At 34.5% G+C, this 23,647-nt stretch overlaps 2 protein-coding genes, 1 long non-coding RNA gene and 2 pseudogenes across 3 annotated transcripts; 2 read left to right on the forward strand and 3 right to left on the reverse strand.

Annotated features, from left to right (window-relative positions):
• LOC140954631 (uncharacterized) overlaps positions 1-23,647 on the forward strand; it is an 86,614-nt pseudogene that overhangs the window by 21,135 nt on the left and 41,832 nt on the right.
• Positions 1,572-2,206, reverse strand: LOC118032762 (uncharacterized). The gene is made up of 3 exons (XR_012168102.1): positions 2,073-2,206; positions 1,880-1,967; positions 1,572-1,718 (listed from the first exon to the last, which is right to left on the reverse strand). It is a non-coding gene; the product is annotated as an uncharacterized lncRNA (long non-coding RNA).
• Positions 1,715-5,752, forward strand: LOC118032777 (non-specific lipid transfer protein GPI-anchored 10). The gene is made up of 4 exons (XM_035037562.2): positions 1,715-2,145; positions 4,523-4,889; positions 5,062-5,160; positions 5,261-5,752. Exons 2-4 carry the CDS (start codon positions 4,529-4,531, stop codon positions 5,410-5,412), a joined length of 612 nt encoding a protein of 203 aa, XP_034893453.1. The 5' UTR covers positions 1,715-2,145; positions 4,523-4,528; the 3' UTR covers positions 5,413-5,752.
• LOC118032776 (uncharacterized) lies at positions 6,381-8,333 on the reverse strand. Its single transcript, XM_035037561.2, has 2 exons — positions 7,827-8,333; positions 6,381-6,714 (listed from the first exon to the last, which is right to left on the reverse strand). The coding sequence occupies exons 1-2, from the start codon at positions 8,271-8,273 to the stop codon at positions 6,541-6,543; spliced, it is 621 nt and encodes a 206-aa protein (XP_034893452.1). The 5' UTR covers positions 8,274-8,333; the 3' UTR covers positions 6,381-6,540.
• LOC140954630 (uncharacterized) lies at positions 16,545-21,992 on the reverse strand (annotated as a pseudogene).

Raw genomic sequence — 23,647 nt, forward strand, 5'->3', positions numbered from 1 at the left:
AATATTATTATTTTATTTTAATTCTAAGTATTAATATAAAATATATTATAATTTGTGTTATAAATATTCTTGGGTTTTTTAATATATTTACTTGTGTTATAAATATTATTATTTTTCTTATAATTCAACGTATTCATATCAAAGATATTATTATTTGTGCTAAACATATTATTATTTTTATTATAATTCAAAGTATTAATATAAAAATATTATTATTTATGTTATAAATATTATTTGAATTCTTAATATAATTATTTTTCTTATAATTCAACGTATTCATATCAAAGATGTTATTATTTGTGTTATAATATTATTATTTTTATTCTAATTCAAAGTATTAATATAAAAAATATTATTATTTGTATTCTAAATATTATTTTCTTTATTGTAATTAAAAGTATTAATGTTAAGGATAGAAGAAAATTGAAAAAAAAATATATAATAACAATTATCATTATTATTATTGTTAAAAAAAAATTAAAAAAACATTTTACTGCAGGCATCAAGCTTAAGGCTAAAGGCACGTCCCCTGAGGCTACGGACACTTGATACTTGGATTGTCAGGACAGGGCGTTGGGCACTTTCCTGTAACATGCATTGCAATCAATGTTGATCCTAAGCACCATGCAGAAAAACTGCATAAGTTCGTTAACAAATCAGAAAATTAATGCGATAACTTCATTCCAAGTTGCTGCAAAATGCTTGCCTGATGTGTATGTTGTGTGATATAAGGCATTTTAATGTTGCCTTTTCTGTCATGAATATTTAACTGGCTAGAGAGGAGGTTCTTTTGGAATGCAAACGTGTCGATGCTAAACGGACGATAGAAAAACCAGATTAAAAGGCAAAGGAATGGGATATCTAGATTATGATGTATCAGCACAACTTTTTTATTTTTTATTTCTTATTATTTTTGGAATCTGATTCTCCAGTTGTTAATAGAGAGGTAAGGCGTGGTGATGGCAGCGTTGTTTACCCGTTATTCTTGACTTCTCTGCATTGTTTCTAATATATATTGCATGAACAATAAATTAAGGAGAGCATCCCTTTAAAGTATGTACTTAATTCTTCTCCAGAAAGGAGAAAAGCGGAATACAAGGGAGAAACAAATTAAAACTCTAGTCTTCTCTGCTATATTCTTAACTCGATAGATGCTGCAAAAAGTGAGGGAAGTGGTCACCAATTATTAAGGCAATCCTCATTTCGTCAACAAGCACTTTGCTGCTTTCAATTAACACCACTGACAGAAGACTAATCAACAGGAATAGAGGATGAAACCAGAACACTTGACACTCATCCCAGCAGATTATGCAAAATGGCCATTTCGCTATCATGAATCGAGTTTCAGGAGTTGGTTTTACATAATTTAAAAGGCCTGAAAGCGTACAAATGTCTCGTTGAGGTTTCTACTCGTTAGATGGTTTTAATTCTATATTGCAAGGCATTATGTCAGATTAGCTTACAAATCCAAACACAACAGACCTTGCATTATTAGTCCTATCATAAAAGATACAATAATAGTATTTATATTTTATATCATGCTGATTTTGAAATCAACTATGCGTCTTTATGTGGTAAGAAAGTAAGAGGATTCCTTAACGTTTTGCAGGCTAGGTTGTTGAAGACAACTGGGACTCTTGTTGAAGAACCTTCAGCGGTAGATTTAGGAGTGAGTGTCACTTTCTTTTCTACCACATGCACCACAATAGATTCCACATCTGCAGACAAACATCCTCCATTAGGGAAATCAACTATGTATTTATGTGTGCATACACACTATATCTTCGGGTTAATGTAAATTTAGCATCTCTTTTAGTTGAACCTAAATGCGTAAAATTCTTATAGTGTTGGGGACGAAATGAAGAGTTGATCAATTTACATTTTCCTTCAATACTTGAAATTGCATCAGTCACCCTCTTTTGGCAGCTGGGGCATCGCAATTCAGCTGGTAAAACAACTTCCTGAACCTACAGCCATCACCAGAACTATTTACCATAAGCAAAAGCAAACAAGCTCCCTTATGTCTATGATCCATTTACATCAAATGAATCAGATCAACAGAGAGAACGCACCAGAGGTTTCTGCGAGGAGATAACAGGAGCTGAGTTGATTCGACGAAGCAGTGGTCTTACATGTTTGTAGATTGTAAGTTTAGCAAGCCCCTTCTCAACCCAAAATAACATTGTAAGTTCTTGGATTCATCCTCATGTTAAAGCTACCATAGTAGACGTGAGGATGTCAATATTTGAACAAATCGGACCATTTTTTATAGAGAAATGATATCTTTAGTCGTTGAGACAGCAAAGCTGATTGAAGCTGATTGAGATGGAGCATGTGATGGCAGAACAAATAGGTGCTAGTCTACTGCCATGTTGACAAGGGAATAAAGAGAACTTCTTTTTAATCCACCTTGTGTTGTTTAATTTTCTTTCGCCCCCTCCCCAATAAATACACGCAACAACCAGTGGGAGCATGATTTTACTGTCCTTGAACTTTAAGATCTATTCTAAAAGCTTAAATTATTGTTTCTATAAGAAAATTGGGAAAAATGTTTTGTTCTTGAAGTTGAAAAATGATGCTAACAAGCAAGTAGCTATTTTTCAAGAAGAGGCATCCCAAAAATTATTTCTACCATTTTGAAAAGGCTGAACACTTTTATGTATTATACATACCAGATCAAGACTTCCTGGATGTTTTGTCCTTGAAGTTTAATCTTTAGCTTGAATCATTTGCCCCAAAGTTCAGACAAATTATTTGTAACAGCAATTTACTGCGTTTCCTTTTGCAAAAAGGCTATCAGGACCCCTGCTGCTATAATGCCCTCCCATTACCTCAGAGCAGCATATTTTTTGTTTTTAAAATTCAATACAGTATGGATAAGATCTAGACCATTACTACTGACTCTCTTTGAATTCAATGGGTTCACTATTACTACTTACCTCGTCACACATTATGGACTTCCGAACTCCAAAAAACTTCTTCTCCCCTCTAGAAGTCTATTTTTCTTCGTGATTGTAGTGGCACTGCTAAATTAGTTAGTATTCTTGAATGCTGGTAGAATATTTGGGATCCTTCTCTGCTAATGCTCATGAACATTTCAGACTTAAGAGTGTCCCTTTTCAATGGTGCAATGTAATTTGTGAGCAATGGTCAATGCCCCGTCACAGCTTCATCCTATGGTTAGCTGTGCTTGGAAGGCTGAAAACAAAAGACAAACTAAGGCCTGCTTTGTCTGACAACATTTGTTCTCTCTGTAGGCAACATGATGAAACTCATAACCACCTTTTCTTTGCTTGTGATTGGAATTCCCTTTTCTGAAGGAAGGTTAAGTCCTGGTTGTGGATCAATAGGAGCATGACTACTCTGAATAGTGCTCTTCGAGGTCTTAATGCAAACAGGAAGGAGTTGTAGTCAAGACTGCATAGAATTTCTCTAGCCTTGGTTGTGTATCTGATCTGGGGAGAACGGATCAGAAAAGTGTTTGACAATACTGATAAATCTGTTGATTATTTGCTTCGCAAGTTTCAGATTCGATTCTACACAGTTTTGTACTTCCATGAATCTAATCCCTTAGCTTATAGTGTTTTAAGTTGAGCTCTGGAATGTCTTCACATGGGATTCGGTTATCTGTTTTCTAGCCTCTTTGAAAGCTTACTGTCTTCCCCTATTCTGTTTTTGTGTCTCCTGTTGCTGTGGATATTTCTTGCTGCTTCTAGCTGTGATGTTTCTCTGCTTGTTTGGGATGTCTGCAACTTTATCTGTTTCTGATTCATGCTCTTTTGCTGGGGTTCTGGGAATGGCAAGGAGAGTTCTTCTGCTTGTCTATTATTTCTCTTCTGGTTTCTTTGTCGCATGGCTTGCTGACGTTGTTTTATGTTGATGGGTGCTTCTTTCAATGCTCACTCCTCTGTTTGTTGGATGCTCTGTTTTTTGCTGGAAGGTGGTTTGCTATTTGCTATGCTCCCTGTCTTTGTTGATCTGCTTGGTGGTCTCTGCTAGCCAGGCTGCTCGGCTTTGTTTTTGGCTCCTTTGGAGTCCGGGTTTTGATATGGATTTTGGTCTGGTTGGGTTAGCTTAGACATCTCCATTATGTGGTTTCTTTTTTAACCTTTCATGCACATGGTATCCTTTGATGTTAATTTATACTTACATTCTGATAATATATATAGCATAGGGGGATACTCTCTACCTCTAAGCATTGCTGTGAATTGTAATAAATGGCATTATTAATCCAGTTTCATTTTCAAGGAAGAAGATGAAATGCAGATATGGTAAGAACAGCTAGCATGATCATGTCATTCGGAACTTGCACTAGTAAGACAATTGGTTCAAACATGCCAATTTCTAGTATTTCAACATATCTCATATATTATCTTGAATTTAGATGTACAGCTAGTTAGGTAGAAGAAATGAACAAGAAGTGCATGTAGAACACACACCATGCATGTAACAACTCACACTCAAAATGCACTCTCAGCTTATTTAGTCATCTTTCTAACCCTAGATTTTCTATCCAAAACAGCACATCATGGCCTCTCTGTACTCTGAGCCTCCTACCATTGCAATTACTTCACTAGTTTTGCTTCTTCTCATTTCCCTTCCACCCACAATCCTCTCACAAAATTCCCCCATCCCCACTGACCCAACAGTAACTGATTGCACTCCAAGGCTGCTACCACTGGCCCCATGTGCCCCATTTGTTCAAGGCATGGCTCAGACACCAGTTCAACCTTGCTGTGACAACCTCAACCAACTCTACCAAGAGCAGCCTGGTTGCATTTGCCTCTTGCTCAAAGACACCAACCTGCGCTCTTTCCCAATAAATCGCACCTTAGCCCTGGAGCTGCCTGCTCTTTGCAACGTGCAAATTAACATTGCTGCCTGTTCAGGTATATAATATTCATTCTGAACATTCTAGATCATAGAGGCTGTTGTTCTTTACCATAATTCAAATCCCATTTTCAAGACTAGAAAGATTTAACTTTTTTTCTTTTATTTTCTCATTATGAATTTTCTTTACCACTACGTGTGCTAAAACTACGCAATTTCTTGGTGAATCAGGGGCCCCTCAGGTCCTCTCTAGTCCACCTGCTTCTCAAGTTCACCCGGGAGCACCCTCCAATTCTTCTGTTGGGAGACAGACCGACTATACTTTTGCTGGTATTCATAATATTAATTTGGCTTTGCATGCATATATTTCTGAGTCTGGTATTTTACTTTTCTTTCCTGACCATGCTTCTTGTTTTCTTTTGGAACTCAGCTTCTTCTGTGGTTGAAGGGGAGCCTAGATCCTCCATCATGGGAATCGAATTTCATCGGAGTACTGGTGTTAAGTTGGAGGCAGAAGGTTCTTTGATGCTTCTGGTGACTCTGGCACTCATTTCTTTATCAAAAGCATTTCGTTGGGTCTAGGTTAATAATAAGCCTGCTGTGTTTATTCTATATTGATATTCTTAGTCTTAGTATTTTTTTGGTATAACCAAGGGTATCCTGAGCACTGGCCCAGACTAATCCCCTTTCATACCGGGTGGCAAGTGCTCCCCAAGCGGCCGGCTGCAGACGAAGAGAGGAGTCGAACCCCAGACCTCGTAAGCGACGAGAGTGCGCCTAACCACTCCGCCAGAACCCCATGGGTTCTTAGTCTTAGTATTTGGGATAATACAGTACTGGTTTTAAACAGTTGTTTTTTATGGATGATTGCACCTGTATTAGAAAGGTTAACCAGTTTGGAGTGTAAAAGGTAAGTGCTTGAACGGCATTTTTTAACCTCCAGTGATTTTATTGCAGAACGCTATGCAATCATGAAATCGCAGCCAAACTACACGGTTGCTATAATTTAATCATAAGACATGAAACCTTGAATACCACCTCAACCCAAAAAGCACTCAGAGTGAGCAGGAGTCGTCTATGAAAATACATTCGAGTAGTAGGTAGACAACGAACAAAGAGAACAGCCGGAAATTACCTAGCAATTTTTTTTGTCAAGATGAAAGTATCAATATGATTTTCCCATTCCACTTTGAGTTTTTTGCCTTACTTGAGAGACGGCGGACGCTACTTTTCCTAAGCTACTTTGAGCTAACAGCTGCTTCTTTTCTTTGCCACGAATGGACGTGCATATACATACAACTTGACTATCTTGAAAATGCCGAGTCTTTAACCATTTCTTCCCAAAAGTCCTATTCCAAATAATTTCCCAGATGGTTTCTCTAGTTAAGAATGGAAGAATTAGGTCAAACCCCCCCCTTCCTATCAACTCTCATGTTTTCAGTTGAAAACTCTTTCCAAGTTCAGCAAATCAGAAGACTTGCATAGAAACTGAAAGAGAGAATTTCAGACAACCACACAAAAATATAGTGTGTGCTAGTAAACTGAACTCATACTAGGAATTTTTCTGTATTAATATCTCACAAAATAATTACATACATACATTTGAAAAGTTACAAAATAGAAGCATTACCTTGTCAATTAAGGACATTCTTTTGTAGGATCTATATCATAGTCCAGAAGTAGGGATTCTTCACATTCATTATAGAGTGACTATTCCAAACTAGGTGCCACCTCAGTTGGATTGGAGTCAAAGACATCAGAATTAGATGCTTCAGGTTCTTCTAAAAGATCCCGCGACTGGATTGACTCTTTGTATGCAGGTGTCTCCTTAAAATCTGCTGCCCCTCCATTGTACGTAGCCACGGCAATCCCACATGCAACTAGCTGACAAAGATAAGTAGAACATTAGGCCCTAAAGAGTAACAAGGAAACTACTTCCACTAATCTAAACTGAGAGAGGAATCTACTACTGGAGATCTAGCAGAAATCATTCACACCAATTAAAGCTGCAAGCCAAAAGTCTAGAACATATAGGCTTCTATAAGAAGTAGCTTCAAATTTTTCACTATCCAAACTGAATTAAGGGTTCTCAGCCATCGTAAGCTTGACATGCACAGAGGTCAAGCAGAGATAGTTTCCAGCTTCCATGTGCTTATTCTTTTTATTCTTTTCTTTCGGAAGTGAAAGAAATAATAAAGAAGAAAACTTTCATAACCTTGGTCATAGCTAGTCAAATAGCAAGAAAACTAGTATTCCGTGTTAGAAAATTCTATCCCCGAATTTCCAAAAACATTTCTCTATCTGTATCTTCTCTTCGTATTCGTTTTCCATTTTTCTTTCCATATTAGCCAGATCATGCACCGGTAAAAGGAAAACACAATCAAATGTACTAAAGAAACAAAGGATCACCCTTTTCTTCTTCCATTACATTACATTTCATTACATAATACCAAATGTATCCTAAATTCATACACAAATGGAGTATTAATTTGCAGCAACTTGAAACCATACAAAAAATCTTCTACCCATTGATTTCTAAGAATTGTTAGAGTATATCTATAAGTAGTTGATAATTGTAATTGCATATGAGATATCTGAGATCATAACAGGGACAGAGAACAAAAAGTTCCTAGATCACATATAATAACAACTTAAGTAATCATTCTCGAAAGTACAACCAATACTCAGAATCTCAAGTCTAAAAACGAAATTTTCTTTACCCACAGTTTGTTGGGCAATGTTAGAAACAATCCACCCTCAAATGACTATAACTAGATTCAGCTTAAATTTCTAGTGGTCAATAGATTCACCCCGTCAATAGCATAGGAGAAGAAATTGGTAAGTTATAGTAGTATTTACAATCTTTTTCAAGCAAAAAGCCAGAAAATGGAAATATACCATGCACATGAGGCAAATAATTATAATTAACAGCAGAAAGCCAGAAACAAGAGCAACAATACTTGAACAAAAGATAAAAGTAGACAGGCATATCATACCGCAAAAACAATACCAAAAGCCCACATATACTGCACGAAGAAGCCAAGACCATCCCACTGTGGACCTTCCCAGAAATCAGGCTCATCCCCAGGAAGCTCTGGCAAGAAATAGCCATCATAATTCTCACCAACACTTGTACTAACATTTTTAACTTCACCATTAACATTTTCATCACCACCACTACCGTCCCTTTTATTCTCTTCTTGGTCTTTGGTCGAAGTAGTTGAGCTCCTCCTGTTCTTGCTGTCGAACTTGCCAATTCTAGAGACAGAGGAAAGTTTCTTGTTAGAAGCTGAGACTATATGGAGGTGATCTTGAGGTGATCTTCTGAGTGGAAACAGGAAATGAGGACGGCATGGAGTGTGGGTGTAAGGGTGGTGTCTCGTGGGGTTGGTGTAGAGGATTCTGCCTCCACCACCATTGCCATTGGCTATGAAGAGAGACATGAAATCGGGGGCGATTGAGGGGATGAGATTTTGCGAAATATGGAGACTAGTATTGTGAGGATAAAATGCAAGCCTTTTTCTGTGTTCCTCTCTAGTTTCGTGGGCTTGGCTTGAACTGGTAGGCCCAGTCTTCATTGTGCATTAAAAATATCACAGTGTAACTACTTTCAATTGGGTTAAAACTGTGTTACGTGTCCCTTTCTTACGATTGTTTTTCCAAACACATAGCAAAAAAAAAAAAACAATTTTCCTTTATTCTTTTTAGTTTTCTTCTCTTTTTTCAGTTTTTTTAGTGAAAAAAAAAATACATGTTCATTTCTTAAAGTTTCATAAGATTTATCCAACTCAGAAAACTAGAAAATGTGTTTATATTATACTGCTTTTTTATTTGGAAAAAAATCGTAATTAAATTAAATATGTTTTCTATGATGTTTTTTATATTTTGATGTGCTTAAATATTATTTTTCCTAATATTAATGGTATTGTCCATTTTTTAAATTATTTATCATTATTCCGAGAGAAGTTTTTCACCTAATTAAATTGAATGAAATGCAAGAATAAACACAATAAAAATAAAACATCTTCACTATTAAATTTCTATTAATAATAAAATTCAATACCCAAAACAATATTAATTTAAATATAATAAAATTCTTAAAGTTATTAAATTATTATGAAGAACAAGAAAAGAGAAAAACAATCTTAAGGGTTGGACCATTTAAAATGATTACAATCATTGTATACTTAAAAATTATAATTACAAGAAATATTAAGCCAAAATGTAAATTCAATTTGCTAACTCATACTACTTCTTATCAAATATCAACAACTCTGCTTGTCATTCGGATTCACTTCATAACATTCAACATGATTGAAGTTAGAACAATCTAATAGCAAAAAGATTTTATAAATTATTCCATCAGGTTCTCGAAACATATAATTTATTATAACTTTAAAGCTAAACATTAATTTATGTCAATGAAACCACTAAAAAAAAAAAAAACTATTCAAACAACTTGGCCACCATTTATATAAGACAATTGACATTGACAAAAATGTATGAGTAATGGCTGTGTTAATGGCTGAAATAGCTACAATCAATGTTACTTTCATTTTGAATAAAAAAAAGAGACTTACATACACAATCCAAATATGCATGTGCTTGCACACATTTTGTGCAAGTGTAAACAATTTAGCTTGCTCATGATAGCCATGTAAAGTTAAAAACACCGTATTTTTATTTCATTCTAGAAACCCTAACTTACATATATTCTTTCCTCACTCTTTTTCCATGTCTTTTTCTTCAACAAAGAATTAATGACAAGTTTGAATGGTCTATTAGGTAGGGGTGTTATATTATAGAAGGGATTTAATCATAATTGGGTTGATCTAGTAATGCGATGTCTGTCCATAACATCATACTCTATTATGATTTGTTGTATATATACAACGTTGCAATGATCATCCTCTTGGATCAGAATTTTCATGGTTTGGGTGGAAAGAACAAGAATTCTTATTCTTTATCAATAAATAAAAAAGATCGAGTCACTGGATAGTATTTTGATCACTAAAAATCATAATTGATCTTAGAGTATGGACAAGGGGACTAGTCATGTAAAAGGAGAACATATCACCCCTAATATACCTTACTTATAGTAAGTTACATTGTTTATTTGTCTGAGTTATGTTTCTATTCACTAGTTTGTCTAAGATTTAAAAAAAGTTTTTCTCGGTAAAAAGATCTTTATCTTAAAAATTAAAGGTGTATTCTTGTCAATTCATTTTAATACCCGGAATATGCATTACTTTGTAAAATTCACACCCCAAATATTAATTAACAAATTGATTTTTATGGTGTTTTTGAAATTTTAGTCAAACACTAATGGATAATCACAAACTTGTGATACCCATTAATATGTTGTTTTTTCATATTTTTAAAGTATGATAAAAATGCACTTTTTTATTTTTTATGAAGTATGCATGAAAATTTCAAAATTTGATCATATGCAAAATAATAACAACATATTTTTTGTATTTATTTTTCAAATAAGGAATTTATATATTTCATGTATTTGTTTTTGTAAAATTTTGAATAAGGAAAAAATTGGCAAGTATATTTAATAATGGGTCAGTACCTTACATTCTAATTTACATCCCAAATATTAAATAAAATAGTTGGAAAACTTGTGAGAACCATAAATAATTTTAAAATGATCCCTGAATTTATTTAGAATTTTTGAAAATTATTTGAGGTCAGTTTGGAAAAAGGCATAAAATATGAGAAAATAAACACTATTGAAAAATCAGTATGACATGTTTGCCAAGCATGCTCTTAACTGAAAATTAGAGGCTTTAAAATTGTCTTAAGGTTGTATTTAACAGTACGCTTTAAGAACAAAATATGATGTTTTTTCCTCTGAGAATTTTAAATCAACCAAATGTTGCTTTAGCAACTAAATAGGAAATGCATAATGAACATCAAATATAAACATCTAATAAACATAATAAAAAGGGAGGGGGTGTGCTCATTAAGCTCCACCCCCTCATCAAAGTTTGAGGAATACCTTAACAATGTTGCTTTTTTTGCTTGGAATGTTTTGCTCTTTCCTCAAGCTTCTAGTCCTCTAGTATTTCTATATTTACTCTTGAACTCAATAGCTTTGCCTTCTACCTCTTTCTCTTCATTTCTTATCAATCTTTCATAGCCCTTATATCAAGAGACTTTTGGCGATTTAATGCTCTAAGTTTTTCTCCTCCTTTTCCCTGTGATTTTCTCCTCCCTTTTTCTCTATGATTTCTTTTTCTTTATAACTTCAAAAGGCAGGTAGTTGTAAAATCATTTGTGGGTTTGAAGATGGTTTTTCAAAACTAGATCATAGGAGATTATTTGCTATTTTTTGCTTTTTTTTGTTAGGACATGATTCTTCTATCTTATTCTTATATTTTCCAGCTCTCTAGATGTCTAACAAACTCTTGGAACTTCTAGAAAAGGTTTGGAACTTCATAACTAAAGCTTGGCATAAAATGGATGACTAGGGGTGCATTCTTCATGAATTAATCATGGTGAATAGAAGGTTATTGAAGCCAAACAAGTCATAGATCCTATAAGGGTAGTGTTATTCTTCAACTAGAATCAAACCAGGATTGATTTGGCAGTATGTAGTTTTCCCTCCATCGATCCAAAGTTGGGTGTAACACTACTAAAATTGACTAAATCAGACAAAACTACCTTGAGAAAAGAAGTTGAGGGTTTCCATTGTTTTTATCAGACAAAACTACTTATTAGTGGATCCTTTAACCTTGACATTTGTTTTTATCATTGTTAAATCCTCACATTAATCTTCCATCTGAAAGTCCTCTTTAACTTATTATTATTATTATTATAATTTATATAGTTAACCTCCCTGTGGTTCGACCCTGGTCTTGCTGGGTTATTTATTACTTTAACATTCCTGCATTTGGGAGAAGACATCAATCTTTTGATCGTGTCAGCAGCGACATGGTTTTTAGCTATTGATTTTTGAATCGGCAGCGGCATTGTAAAACCCAACAAAATTAATGTTGGATTGGTCTATCTTAGAGGAGAATTGGAATAGGAACCAGTCTAGGATAACTCAAAAGAGGGATAGGAACCAGAGATATCTAGCACCATAACATACCCCTCTTATTTAACAGGGGGTATAAATGTAAGGAGAGAGGGAGGGCAACCTTTCCTCTTCCATAAATGGGCAGTCAACTACATGCAATAGGTGCTTTCCCTCTATCCCAAGGCAAAACCAGCCAACTGCATACAACAGACCCTTTACCTTTTTCTAAAGAGAATACCGAAATCGACCAACTACATGCAAATATTCTAAGGTGCTGCATGAGAAAAGAGTTAGAGGGAAGGAGAAGTGATCGAAAACATGGTAGAAGCTAGAGCCTAGACCTTCCTTTAGAATCGGCAGCAACCATGGCTGCAGCACACACATCCCTCCTTCAAGCATAAAACCGAACCCAACCAGCCTGCATGCTACTTTCCTTGAGCTTGGAGGGAAAAGTGAATAAGAAGAAGTAGACAAAACCAAAAACCTAGGAGAAAAAGGAGCCTAGAGGCCGGTTGGACAACAAGAGAGAGAAGGAAGAAAACCAAAAAAGAGAGGGAGAGCAGGCCACCGCAACTTGCATTGAACTTGTTAAATTCATGAGGTATGAACCATATTACTCCTCCATTTGTTCTTGGGGCTGACACGACCAAAAGATTGATGTCTTCTTCCAAGTGCAGGAGTGTCGAAGTAATAAATAACTCGGCAAGATTGGGGTCGAACCACAGAGAGGTTAATTGTATAAATTATAAATAACAAGACAACAACAACAACAATAATAATAAAAATAACAACAACAACAACAACAACAACAACAAGAATAATAATAATAATAATAATAATAATAATAATAATAATAATAATAATAATAATAATAATAATAATAATACTCAGTACGGGGCATTGTTATACCTGAGAATGATCTAAAAGATCGGGTCACAGGTTTCCAGCCTATATAATGAGTTTATGAAAAGATCAAAGAGATATATTATATAATATAAACAGATTTCTGATGCGAATGAACAAGGCAACACAACAATATCAGGATCCTTGATCAAACACAGAGCATACTTAACGTACATAAAATATAACAATAATTTAAATAATAACAATAACAATAATAATAATAATAATAATAATAATAATAATAAAAAGAAGAGGAGGAAGAAATTAATGAGAACTTTGAGATGGAAGATTAATGTAAGGATTAAACAATGATAAAGACAAATGTCAAGGTTAGAGGATCCACCAATGGTATTTCAAACAAGTATAGTATAAAATCTTATTACTCAATTTGGAAACCACACACGAAGGAGGTTCCAGTCGGATGATTTGTCATTAATAGCTCATTATAAATTATTAACATGATCATATTAATTATCTTATTTACATAACACCAAACTTTTAAATATTGTCAGGAATTCATGATGTTAACTGATGTTAACAACAAATCAAGTACCTTTCATAGCCCAGGTGTAGGTAATACCATACGGTTAGGCTATGAGAGTGCCAAGCATTTGTTGTACCAAATATTATACAACACAAATTTAGATTAACCATTTAACAAGCAAGGTATTAAGAATTAGTAAGATAAAAAGATAAGACATGTTAATATTAAACATTAAGGTCCATGTTGAGTTTACACCATACTTGTTCTTACACCATTAGTGTAACCTTTTCACCTTGACATAATAAACTTAGCTAAACATAATGAAGAAGAAAAACATAAATAAACAAAACAAGAACATAAATAAAATACAAGTTAACTAAGGAAAGGAAAGGAAATGAAAAGCATAAACAAGAAATTAATGAAAGCAAAACTTAAGAATTACAAAAAATATAAAGAGAGAAATAAAGAGCATGAACTTGATCTGAACAACCAAGCCCCCAAATACATGGCAAATGCCTCCTTTTATAGGCCAAAATTCGGAATTATTGATTTGATGACTAATTGTTGAGTGGGTGGCCAACTTTTGACTTAGTGAAAATCCTTATCATCTTGTCTAAATAAAACGAAAATGCTAGCATCAGAACTGGGTCCACTTGAAAGCATGAAAGTTGTAGGAAATTGACTAAGCTTTCCAGGAAAAAAAAGTGGAGGTGATTTGGACTTCTAGAACTTCAGATATGGCCCAAATACTGAACAGTGTTTGGGCTGCATGACAGATTCAGACTTCTCCGTTGTTGCTATAATTTGGACTTGAAAACGGCCTTCTTAGATCTTGATGTCCAAATGAAAGTTGTAGGCCTATGTCTTATCAAATCTCTGTAAACATTTCAGATCATTTGGATATCTACAACTTGAGATATGACCCAATTACCGAACAGTGTTCCAATTTGGACTGCACCAACGTCTCTTTTCTAAGCTTCACCCTTCTTTATCTTCAAAATTTCAGTAGTTGAATTCATCAATCAATCCTTTGATTTATGTGATATGCCTGCATTTAAGATGAACATTTACCATATATTAGGGTATTTTATAATATTAGACTTGTTATTATAAAACATGCTTTAGTTAAGGAGTTATTGATACTTTAAGTGCAAAATGATGATATAAACCCTTGATAAACATGCACTTTTAAGTATTAATCACACCCCCCAACCAGCTTATTACTAGTCCCTAGTAATCAAAGCGTTAAAATAGAAAAACAATTTGCAAATTCCATAAAGCAAGGCATTCATCATTCAACTTCCATTAATCTATCTAGATAAACAAACTCTCATTTTTGCTTCATATTTCTTAAACAAGATATTAATAAACCTTCTTTTTATGTGCTCAATGTATGAAAACATATATGATGGGGCTATTGTTGGAAGAAAACAATATTATGTTCTAATGTTTAAGGTTAACTTTCTTAGGTTGGGATTATTTTTTCTTTTTTTCTATTTACACATACAACTTAAAACACAATGCATCTTTAACCCATGTAACGAGCTTTAGGCTAATGACTCCCAGACCAGTTGGTCTTAGGGCATTAGGTGTTGAGACACCTCTACGAGCTTAGCAACTCGGGTTGCAGATACTGATATGTAGATAGTGCAATGTTTGATTCCCTTAAGCTTTTATCCTTAACCAATGTAACAAGCTTTGAGCCAATAGCTCCCAAGTCAGTTAACTTTGGGGTATTAAGTGTTAAAACACCCCTTCGGGCTTAATTGCTTAGGTTAGGGAGGCTACGAAACCAAACTTATCTACGTTTTTATTCATCATTATTATATAAAAAAAAAATTTGTTTTTTTGTTTTTTTTTGTTTTTTTATGCAAATTATGTACTATACATTTCCCTTAGTTGTTACCTTTAACAAAAAAACATAAATAATAATAATAATCCAATGTGCAACCCACAATCATATGTTAAAGTGTGTGTGTGTGAAAATAAAGATTTAAGAATACTTGTTAAATGAGCATATGAGCAGAATCAAGTGTTAACAATATGAGAGTTTGTAAACTTAGATATTTCAAGAAGTATTCTGATAGATCTTGTTAAGAATGTTTACTAAGATGCGTCTCAAGAGTCACTTTAACAAAAGAACTCCTTTTACTCTGCCATCCTAGCAACAACAATTTTACAAATAGTTTATGAAATCGAAAACACAGTTTTTTTTTTTTATATCACTACTACCCTTTCCCTCCAACCAAAATGAGACATTGTCCTCAATGTTTTAAGGTAGAAAGATAGAGTATAGAAGACATCACCTGAAATAACGAACACTGATAAACCTGAAACACACTTAAACAAATAGAAGAAACAACGAAACACAATAATAAAATCAAAAGACACAAAGTTTTTACAAACGAAGGCTCAAATCCAATCTAAGCTTTTTACGGCTTTCCTGAGTTGACCAATTTATGCGACTCATGGAGGGATTAATTACAGGGATGAAATATTATAGTTGGTCAATCAATTGTTCAGCAGTAGCAACAGAGATTATGATTTGTCGTGCCGAAGATGTTAGAAATTCCTGTTCCACAACATGATCAAGAAAAGACAACAACTTATCATAAAAACCATTAACATTTAACAAATCTATGGGTTTATGGTGAATGTGCAGTTGGGCCTAAGAGGAAATATGAAAGATCTCTTCCAATGTGCCCAGACCACCTGGTAAGGCAATGAAGGCATCGGCATGGTTAAACATGGCATTCAGTCGATCAGACATTATGGGGACTTGTAATTCCTCTCCAATTGTTTTTCCAATGATGTCCCCTTGTGCTAAAGCTTTGGGGGCAACCCCCAAAACTTGACTACCTCCTAAAGATGCAGCTATTAACACTCCCCCCATTAACCCAAGGCTGCCTCTTCCATACACTAAATGAATCTTTCGCTCAGCTAGTACCTGACCAAGATGATTTGCTGATTCTAAAAACTCTTTTTCTTTTCCCAGGACTTGATCCACCAAAAACACAAATACTGTTTATGTTATGACTTGAGGAACCTGCCATTTCTACACACTTCTATATTTGATGAAAGTATGGGTTGAGTAGAAATGAAGGGAAGGAAGAGAAGAATTTATAGATGAGAAATTGAAAATGCAATCATACCACCTATATGTAGGCCAGCCGTAGTCTCACTCTCTTTTTCTCTCTCTCTTTATTTATTTTGAAAAGGCATGTGTATGTACAGGTAGTTGTGATTGTGGCTCACATCTTCCCTTGGTTTTACGTCCAAGAACAGCTTAAACGCCCTCTATGGGTCAGGGATAGGCTTCTCATCCAGTTTTCTTAAAAACTAGCAAACAGGGTCTTTTTTAGTCAGATTCCCAAAACTAAGTCGAGCATGTTCTTTATGGAATTGGGGCCATAAATCATAAATTGCACGATGAACATCTCCACTAGGGTGCGTCTCAAGAGTCAATAGAAGATTATCTAAAGACCCCTTACTCAAGCCATCCTTAATGAATTGTATTTTATCTTCACGGTTTACAGATACCATTCTTAAAGAACGACATGTCGCATTACAAGTCCATCTGGCACATCGGTGACAGACTTTCAGTCGTTTTGCACGACGTTTCTTCGCAAAAGTGCTTTTACCTGTTCTAGGCATGTATGAAATGAAAGAATTGGAGGACTCACCTGATAATCGGACCTTTGCTTCAATCAACCAGCGAATATCTTCAGGAATTCCATGGTTCATTAACAACCTCAATCTTGCACATCTAGCACGGTAAATTTTTGTAATCGCATTCTGAGGTAGAGCGGGAAAATACTTTTTCAATTTTTCAAGAGTGGTGTCCATTTTCAACTGAGAATTGGGGGAGAGATTCAAAGAAAGAAGAAAGAGCAGAGAATTGCACAATTATATACACAGATATCAGTTATCATGGGAAACTGAAAGAACCGACTTAAAAGTCACGGAGTACCGTTATCCGCCATTTGACCGGGGTGAGAGACTAGCAAAACAAAAGTCACACAAAAAAAATATGAGAAAAAGAATCAATCTTTATATACAGGATCACCCAATTCAATAGAGTCATTTTCAACTGAAAAATTGTCAAAATAAACTTTCAAACGATGGCCATTTACCTTGAAAACATTACCATTCTTTGGATTTTCGATATCACAAGCCCCATATGGATACACATGTTTCACAATAAAAGGACCACTCCATCTTGATCTTAGTTTTCCAGGAAATAAATGGAGTCGAGAATTATAAAGCAAGACTTTTTGACCAACATTGAATGTTTTTCGCAATATTTTCTTGTCATGAAACTCTTTGATTCTTGCTTTATGAATTCTTGAATTGTCATATCCATCATCTCTTATTTCCTCAAGCTCATTTATTTGCAATTTTCGCAGCTGACTAGCATCATCAATGTTTGAATTGAAAGCTTTAATAGCCCAATAAGCTTTATGTTCAATTTCCACAGGCAAGTGACAAGGTTTTCCATAGACTAGTCTATAAGGTGACATACCTAATGATGTTTTATATGCAGTTCGATAAGCCCAAAGTGCATCATTAAGTCTTAAAGACCAGTCTTTCCGATTAGGGTTCACTGTTTTCTCCAAGATTTGTTTGATCTCCCTATTAGCAAGTTCTACCTGTCCACTCGTCTGAGGGTGATAAGGGGTGGCAACTTTGTGTGTGATTCCATATTTCTTCATTAAAGATTCAAATGACTTGTTGTAGAAATGTGTTCCACCATCACTTATCATGGCTTGAGGCATTCCGAATCGACTTAAAATGTTTTCTTTCAAAAATTTTATCACTGTTTTGTGATCATTGGTTCTACTTGGAATTGCCTCTATCCATTTTGAAACATAATCTACTGCGACCAATATATACAAGAAACCAAATGATGGAGGAAATGGACCCATAAAATCTATACCCTAACAATCAAAGATCTCAATGACAAGAATAGGATTTAAAGGCATCATGTGACGTTTTGAAATAGATCCTAACTTTTGACAATTTTCACAAGTCTTGCAGAATGCATGTGAGTCTTTGAACATGGTGGGCCAGTAAAATCCACTTTGTAAGATTTTTGCAGTTGTCTTTCTTGATGAGAAATGACCCCCACATGCCTCATAATGACAAAATTTAATGACACTACTTACCTCATTGTCAAAAATACATCTTCGAAATATTTGATCAGGACAATATTTGAATAAATAAGGGTCATCCCAATAAAAGTTCTTCACTTCGTTCAAGAACTTTCTTTTGTCTTGGGTACTCCAATGAGCTGGTAATTGTCCTGAAACAAGAAAATTAACAATATTAGCAAACCAAGGCATCGTAGAGACAGAAAATAAAGATTCATCAGGAAAGTAGTCATCGATTGGTGTGATGTCAGATCTCGAATCGGTTGTCAATCTTGACAAATGATCTGCAACAACATTTTCAGTGCCTTTCTTGTCTTTGATTGTGATATCAAATTCTTGAAGTAACAAAATCCACCGCACCAATCTAGCCTTATAATCTTTCTTAGAGAGAAGATATTTCAATGCTGCATGATCACTAAAAACAACAACAGGTGAGCCAACAAGATAAGATCTGAACTTGTCACATGCAAATACTACTGCAAGTAATTCTTTTTCAGTGTTAGTGTAATTCATTTGAGCACTATTTAAAGTTTTACTTGCATAGTAAATCACATAAGGTTTCTTATCTTTTCTTTGTCCCAAGACAGCACCCACGGCATAATCACTAGCGTCACACATTATTTCAAAAGGTAATGACCAATCAGGAGGTTGAATGATAGGAGCAGAAGTAAGCAAGCTTTTAAGTTTAACAAAGGCTTTTTCACATTGTTCAGTCCATTCAAAAACAATTTCCTTTGATAGAAGGTTACACAATGGTTTATATATTACACTAAAATCTTTGATGAACCTTCTGTAAAAACCAGCATGTCCTAAGAATGATCTAACATCTTTAATAGATTTTTATGTTGGTAAGTTGGCAATTAACTCGATTTTAGATTTGTCAACCTCAATTCCTGTTGATGAAACAATGTGACCAAGTACAATGCCGTTTGTTACCATAAAGTGACATTTTTTCCAATTCAGTACAAGATTCTTCTCTTCACACCTGTTCAAAACCTTTTCCAAGTTAGTTAAGCAATCATCAAATGAATCACCAAAAACAGAAAAATCATCCATAAAAATCTCAAGAAAACGTTCAACCATATCACTGAATATGATAAGCATGCATCTTTGAAACGTAGCTGGTGCATTACATAACCCAAAAGGCATTCTTCGATATGCAAAAGTACCAAATGGACATGTGAAAGTAATCTTCTCTTGATCTTCCAATGCAATTTCAATTTGATTGTAACCCGAATAGCCATCTAGGAAACAATAAAATTCATGACCTGCAACTCTTTCGAGGATTTGATCCATGAAAGGTAAAGGGAAATGATCTTTTCTAGTCATTGAATTAAGTTTCCTATAGTCAATGCACATGCGCCAACCAGTAATAGTCCGAGTTGGAATTAACTCATTTTTCTCATTTGTTATCATAGTGACTCCAGACTTTTTAGGTACAACTTGGGTAGGACTTACCCATTTGCTGTCAGAAATAGAATAAATGATTCCATTATCTAGAAGCTTAATGACTTCATTTTTCACTACTTCTTTCATATTAGGATTAAGTCTTCGTTGCATTTCTCTAGATGGTTTAGCATTTTCCTCCAAATAAATCCTGTGTGTGCAAATCAAAGGACTAATTCCTTTTATGTCAGCTATGGTCCATCCTAATGCATTTTTGTGCATTTTTCAGAGTTTGTAATAACTTACCTTCTTGATGTGCATTAAGTTTGGAAGAGATTATTATCGGAAAAGTTTCATTTTCTCCCAAAAATGAGTATTTGAGATTGACTGGTAACGACTTCAAATCAAGTTTTGGTGGTTGAACACTTGAAGGTATAGACTCAATTGAACATGATGGCAATTCTTCAATTTGTGGTCTCCAATTACATGCCTTTGCTTCTTCCTGAAAATAAACCATTTGCAACTGCAACTCGTCAGGTTCATCAATCTCAGTTTCACTAGAAGTGGTTTGAAATTGATCATGAACTAATTTTTCAATAAAGTCCACTTCCTGTAAATCATTATCATCATCATCTCCATGTTGCTTGCAAATGTTGAAAATATTCATCTCCAATGTCATGTTTCCAAATGATAGTTTCATCAGTCCATTCCTACAATTAATCAATGCATTAGAAGTTGCAAGAAATGGACGTCCTAAAATAACAGGAATTGAATTACATGCTTCAACAGGTTGTGTATCCAAGACAATAAAATCAACAGGGTAAATGAATTTATCAACTTGTACTAACACATCCTAAACTATTCCTCTATGCACTTTTATAGATCTATCAGCAAGTAAAAGAGTTACAGAAGTTGGTTTTAACTCACCTAGATTGAGACTTTGAAAAACCGAATATGGAAGTAAATTCACACTAGCTCCAAGATCAAGTAAAGCTCTTTCAATTTTATGTTCTCCAATAAAGCAAGAAATGGTAGGACAACTAGGGTCTTTATATTTCAAAGCATTATTATTCTGAAGAATAGCACTTACTTGTTCGGCTAAAAAGGCTTTCTTTTTCACATTCAGTTTTCTTTTCACAGTGCATAGATCTTTAAAAAATTTAGCATAGGAAGGTACCTGTTTAATAGCATCCAACAAAGGTATATTGATCCTTACCTGTTTGAAAATTTCAAGGATTTCAGAATTGTGATTGACTTTCCTTTGTTTGGTCATGGCATGAGGAAATGGAAGTGCTGGCGGAGAATCAGTCTTTTCTTCACAATGTTCAAATTCAACCCCTTCCTTACCCTCAGAGATTGACTCATCATCTTTCTCACAAGGTTCAAGAGTGAGTTTTTCAATAACCTTACCACTGCGAAGAGTGATGACTGATTTGACTTGATCCATGTATTGGCTTTCGGAACTACTTGCATTTGCATTGTATTGCCCCTTTGGATTTTGTTGTGGTTGAGATGGAAACTTACCTTTCTCTTGAAAACTGAGAGCAGATGTGAATTTTGCAAGAGCATCTTTAAAATTTGTCATGCTTTGAGTAAGTTGAGTGTTGATTGTCTCTTGCTTTTCAATGAATGCATGTAATGTTTCCTCAAGATTTCTTCTAGGATGTGGAGCATAAGAAGGTACATATCCATGAGAATTTTGAAAATTATGGTGTGCTTGAAACGGTGGTTGTGAAGTTTGTGCATTATTGTTATCACTCTTCCAACTAAAATTTGGGTGATTTCTCCAACCAAGATTGTATGTTTGCGAGTATGGGTTATGACTGGGCCTTTGGAAATTGTTTAAAGCATGGGCTTATTCATGGAGACATTCCTTGAAAGAAGGTAAAGTTGGACAGTCATTGGTTGCATGTTCATTTGTTTCACAGATTTGACACACAATGTCTTGAACAGATTTTAATTGACCACTCTTTTTCAATTCTAGTGCCTCGACTTTTCTAGCTAAAGATGTAAACTTGGCTTGGAGGTCATGATCTTCCCTAAGGTTATACATACCTCCACTAGATGTATGAGGTTGGGTTTTACGTGGTGCCTCATAAGTGCCCTTAGTGTCCAAATTTTGCGCATTTTCAGCTAGCAAGTCTAGGTACTCCATTGCTTCATTAGGGTCTTTATCTTCAAAAGTTCCATTGCACATCAATTCAACCATTTGCCTATCTTTAGGTGTTAATCCTTCATAAAATTGTGAAACCAATCTCCATGTTTCAAAACCATGGGGGCAAGTATTAAGCAAGTCTCGATACCTATCCCAACATTGGTAAAATGTTTAGCTTGGTTTTTGAGTGAAAGTGGTGATTTGTCTTTTGAAAGAGTTGGTTCTGTGAGATGGAAAAAACTTTTTTAAAAATTGTTGTTGCATTTCATCCCAAACATGAATGGATCCTGACTTAAGATTTTGTAGCCATGTTTTAGCTTTATCTTTTAATGAAAAAGGAAAAAGCTTTAATCTAATGGTATTCATGCTACAATTTAAGTCATTATAGGTGTTACAAACTTCTTCAAATTCTCTCAAATGCAAGTATGGATTTTCTAAATCTAAGCCATGAAAAGAAGGTAAAAGTTGAATAATGTCTGGCTTAAAATTAAAATGAGATGCATCAGGAGGGAAAACTATGCATGAGGGTGCACTTGTTCTTGTGGGATTCATGTGGTCTCTAAGTGTCCTAACACGGTTATTCTCATTATTCTCATTATGAAGTGACTGGTTATCTTCTTCGGCCATATTTTCTGAAAATGATGAGGATACCCTAGAAAGTCTACCACTTAATGTACGTGACCAAACACTCATGCACGTGTAGAAAGAGAATAAAAGGAAGAAGAAAACAAAAGAAAAAGAAACAAAAAAAAAGAAAAAAAAGAAACAAAGTTAGATACAAGAAAAGTGAAAAGAGAAAACAAAATAAATACTATGATTTGTACAAGAAATTATCTCCCCGGCAACGGCGCCAAAAACTTGACACGACCAAAAGATTGATGTCTTCTCCCAAGTGCAGGAGTGTCGAAGTAATAAATAACCCGGCAAGATCGGGGTCGAACCACAGAGAGGTTAATTGTATAAATTATAAATAACAAGACAACAACAACAACAAGAATAATACTAATAATAATAATAATAATAATAATAATAATAATACTCAGTACGTGGCATTGTTATACCTGAGAATGATCTAAAAGATCGGGTCACAGGTTTCCAGCCTATATAATGAGTTTATGAAAAGATCAAAGAGATATATTATATAATATAAACAGAATTCTGATGCGAATGAACAAGGCAAGACCAACAATATCAGGATCCTTGATCAAACACAAAGCATACTTAACGTACATAAAATATAACAATAATTTAAATAATAATAATAATAATAATAATAATAATAATAATAAAAAGAAGAGGAGGAAGAAATTAATGAGAACTTTGAGATGGAAGATTAATGTAAGGATTAAACAATGATAAAGATAAATGTCAAGGTTAGAGGATCCACCAATGGTATTTCAAACAAGTATAATATAAACTTTTATTACTCAATTTGGAAACCACACACGAAGGAGGTTCCAGTCGGATGATTTGTCATTAATAGCTCATTATAAATTATTAACATGATCATATTAATTATCTTATTTACATAACACCAAACTTTTAAATATTGTCAGGAATTCATGATGTTAACTGATGTTAACAACAAATCAAGTACCTTTCATAGCCCAGGTGTAGGTAATACCATACGGTTGGGCTATGAGAGTGCCAAGCATTTGTTGTACCAAATATTATACAACACAAATTTAGATTAACCATTTAACAAGCAA

The sequence above is a fragment of the Populus alba genome, chromosome 15 (genome assembly GCF_005239225.2).
Source record: "Populus alba chromosome 15, ASM523922v2, whole genome shotgun sequence".
Classification (NCBI taxonomy): Eukaryota; Viridiplantae; Streptophyta; class Magnoliopsida; order Malpighiales; family Salicaceae; genus Populus; species Populus alba.

Excerpts from the sequence above, each read along its gene's own strand:
- LOC118032777 (XM_035037562.2), top strand. The coding sequence starts at position 4,529 with ATGGCCTCTCTGTACTCTGAGCCTCCTACCATTGCAATTACTTCACTA. Across the intron at positions 4,890-5,061 it reads TAACATTGCTGCCTGTTCAG|GGGCCCCTCAGGTCCTCTCT; the intron begins GTATATAATATT and ends TTGGTGAATCAG. Across the intron at positions 5,161-5,260 it reads GACCGACTATACTTTTGCTG|CTTCTTCTGTGGTTGAAGGG; the intron begins GTATTCATAATA and ends TTTGGAACTCAG.
- LOC118032776 (XM_035037561.2), bottom strand. The coding sequence starts at position 8,273 with ATGTCTCTCTTCATAGCCAATGGCAATGGTGGTGGAGGCAGAATCCTC. Across the intron at positions 6,715-7,826 it reads CTTTTGGTATTGTTTTTGCG|CTAGTTGCATGTGGGATTGC; the intron begins GTATGATATGCC and ends TATCTTTGTCAG.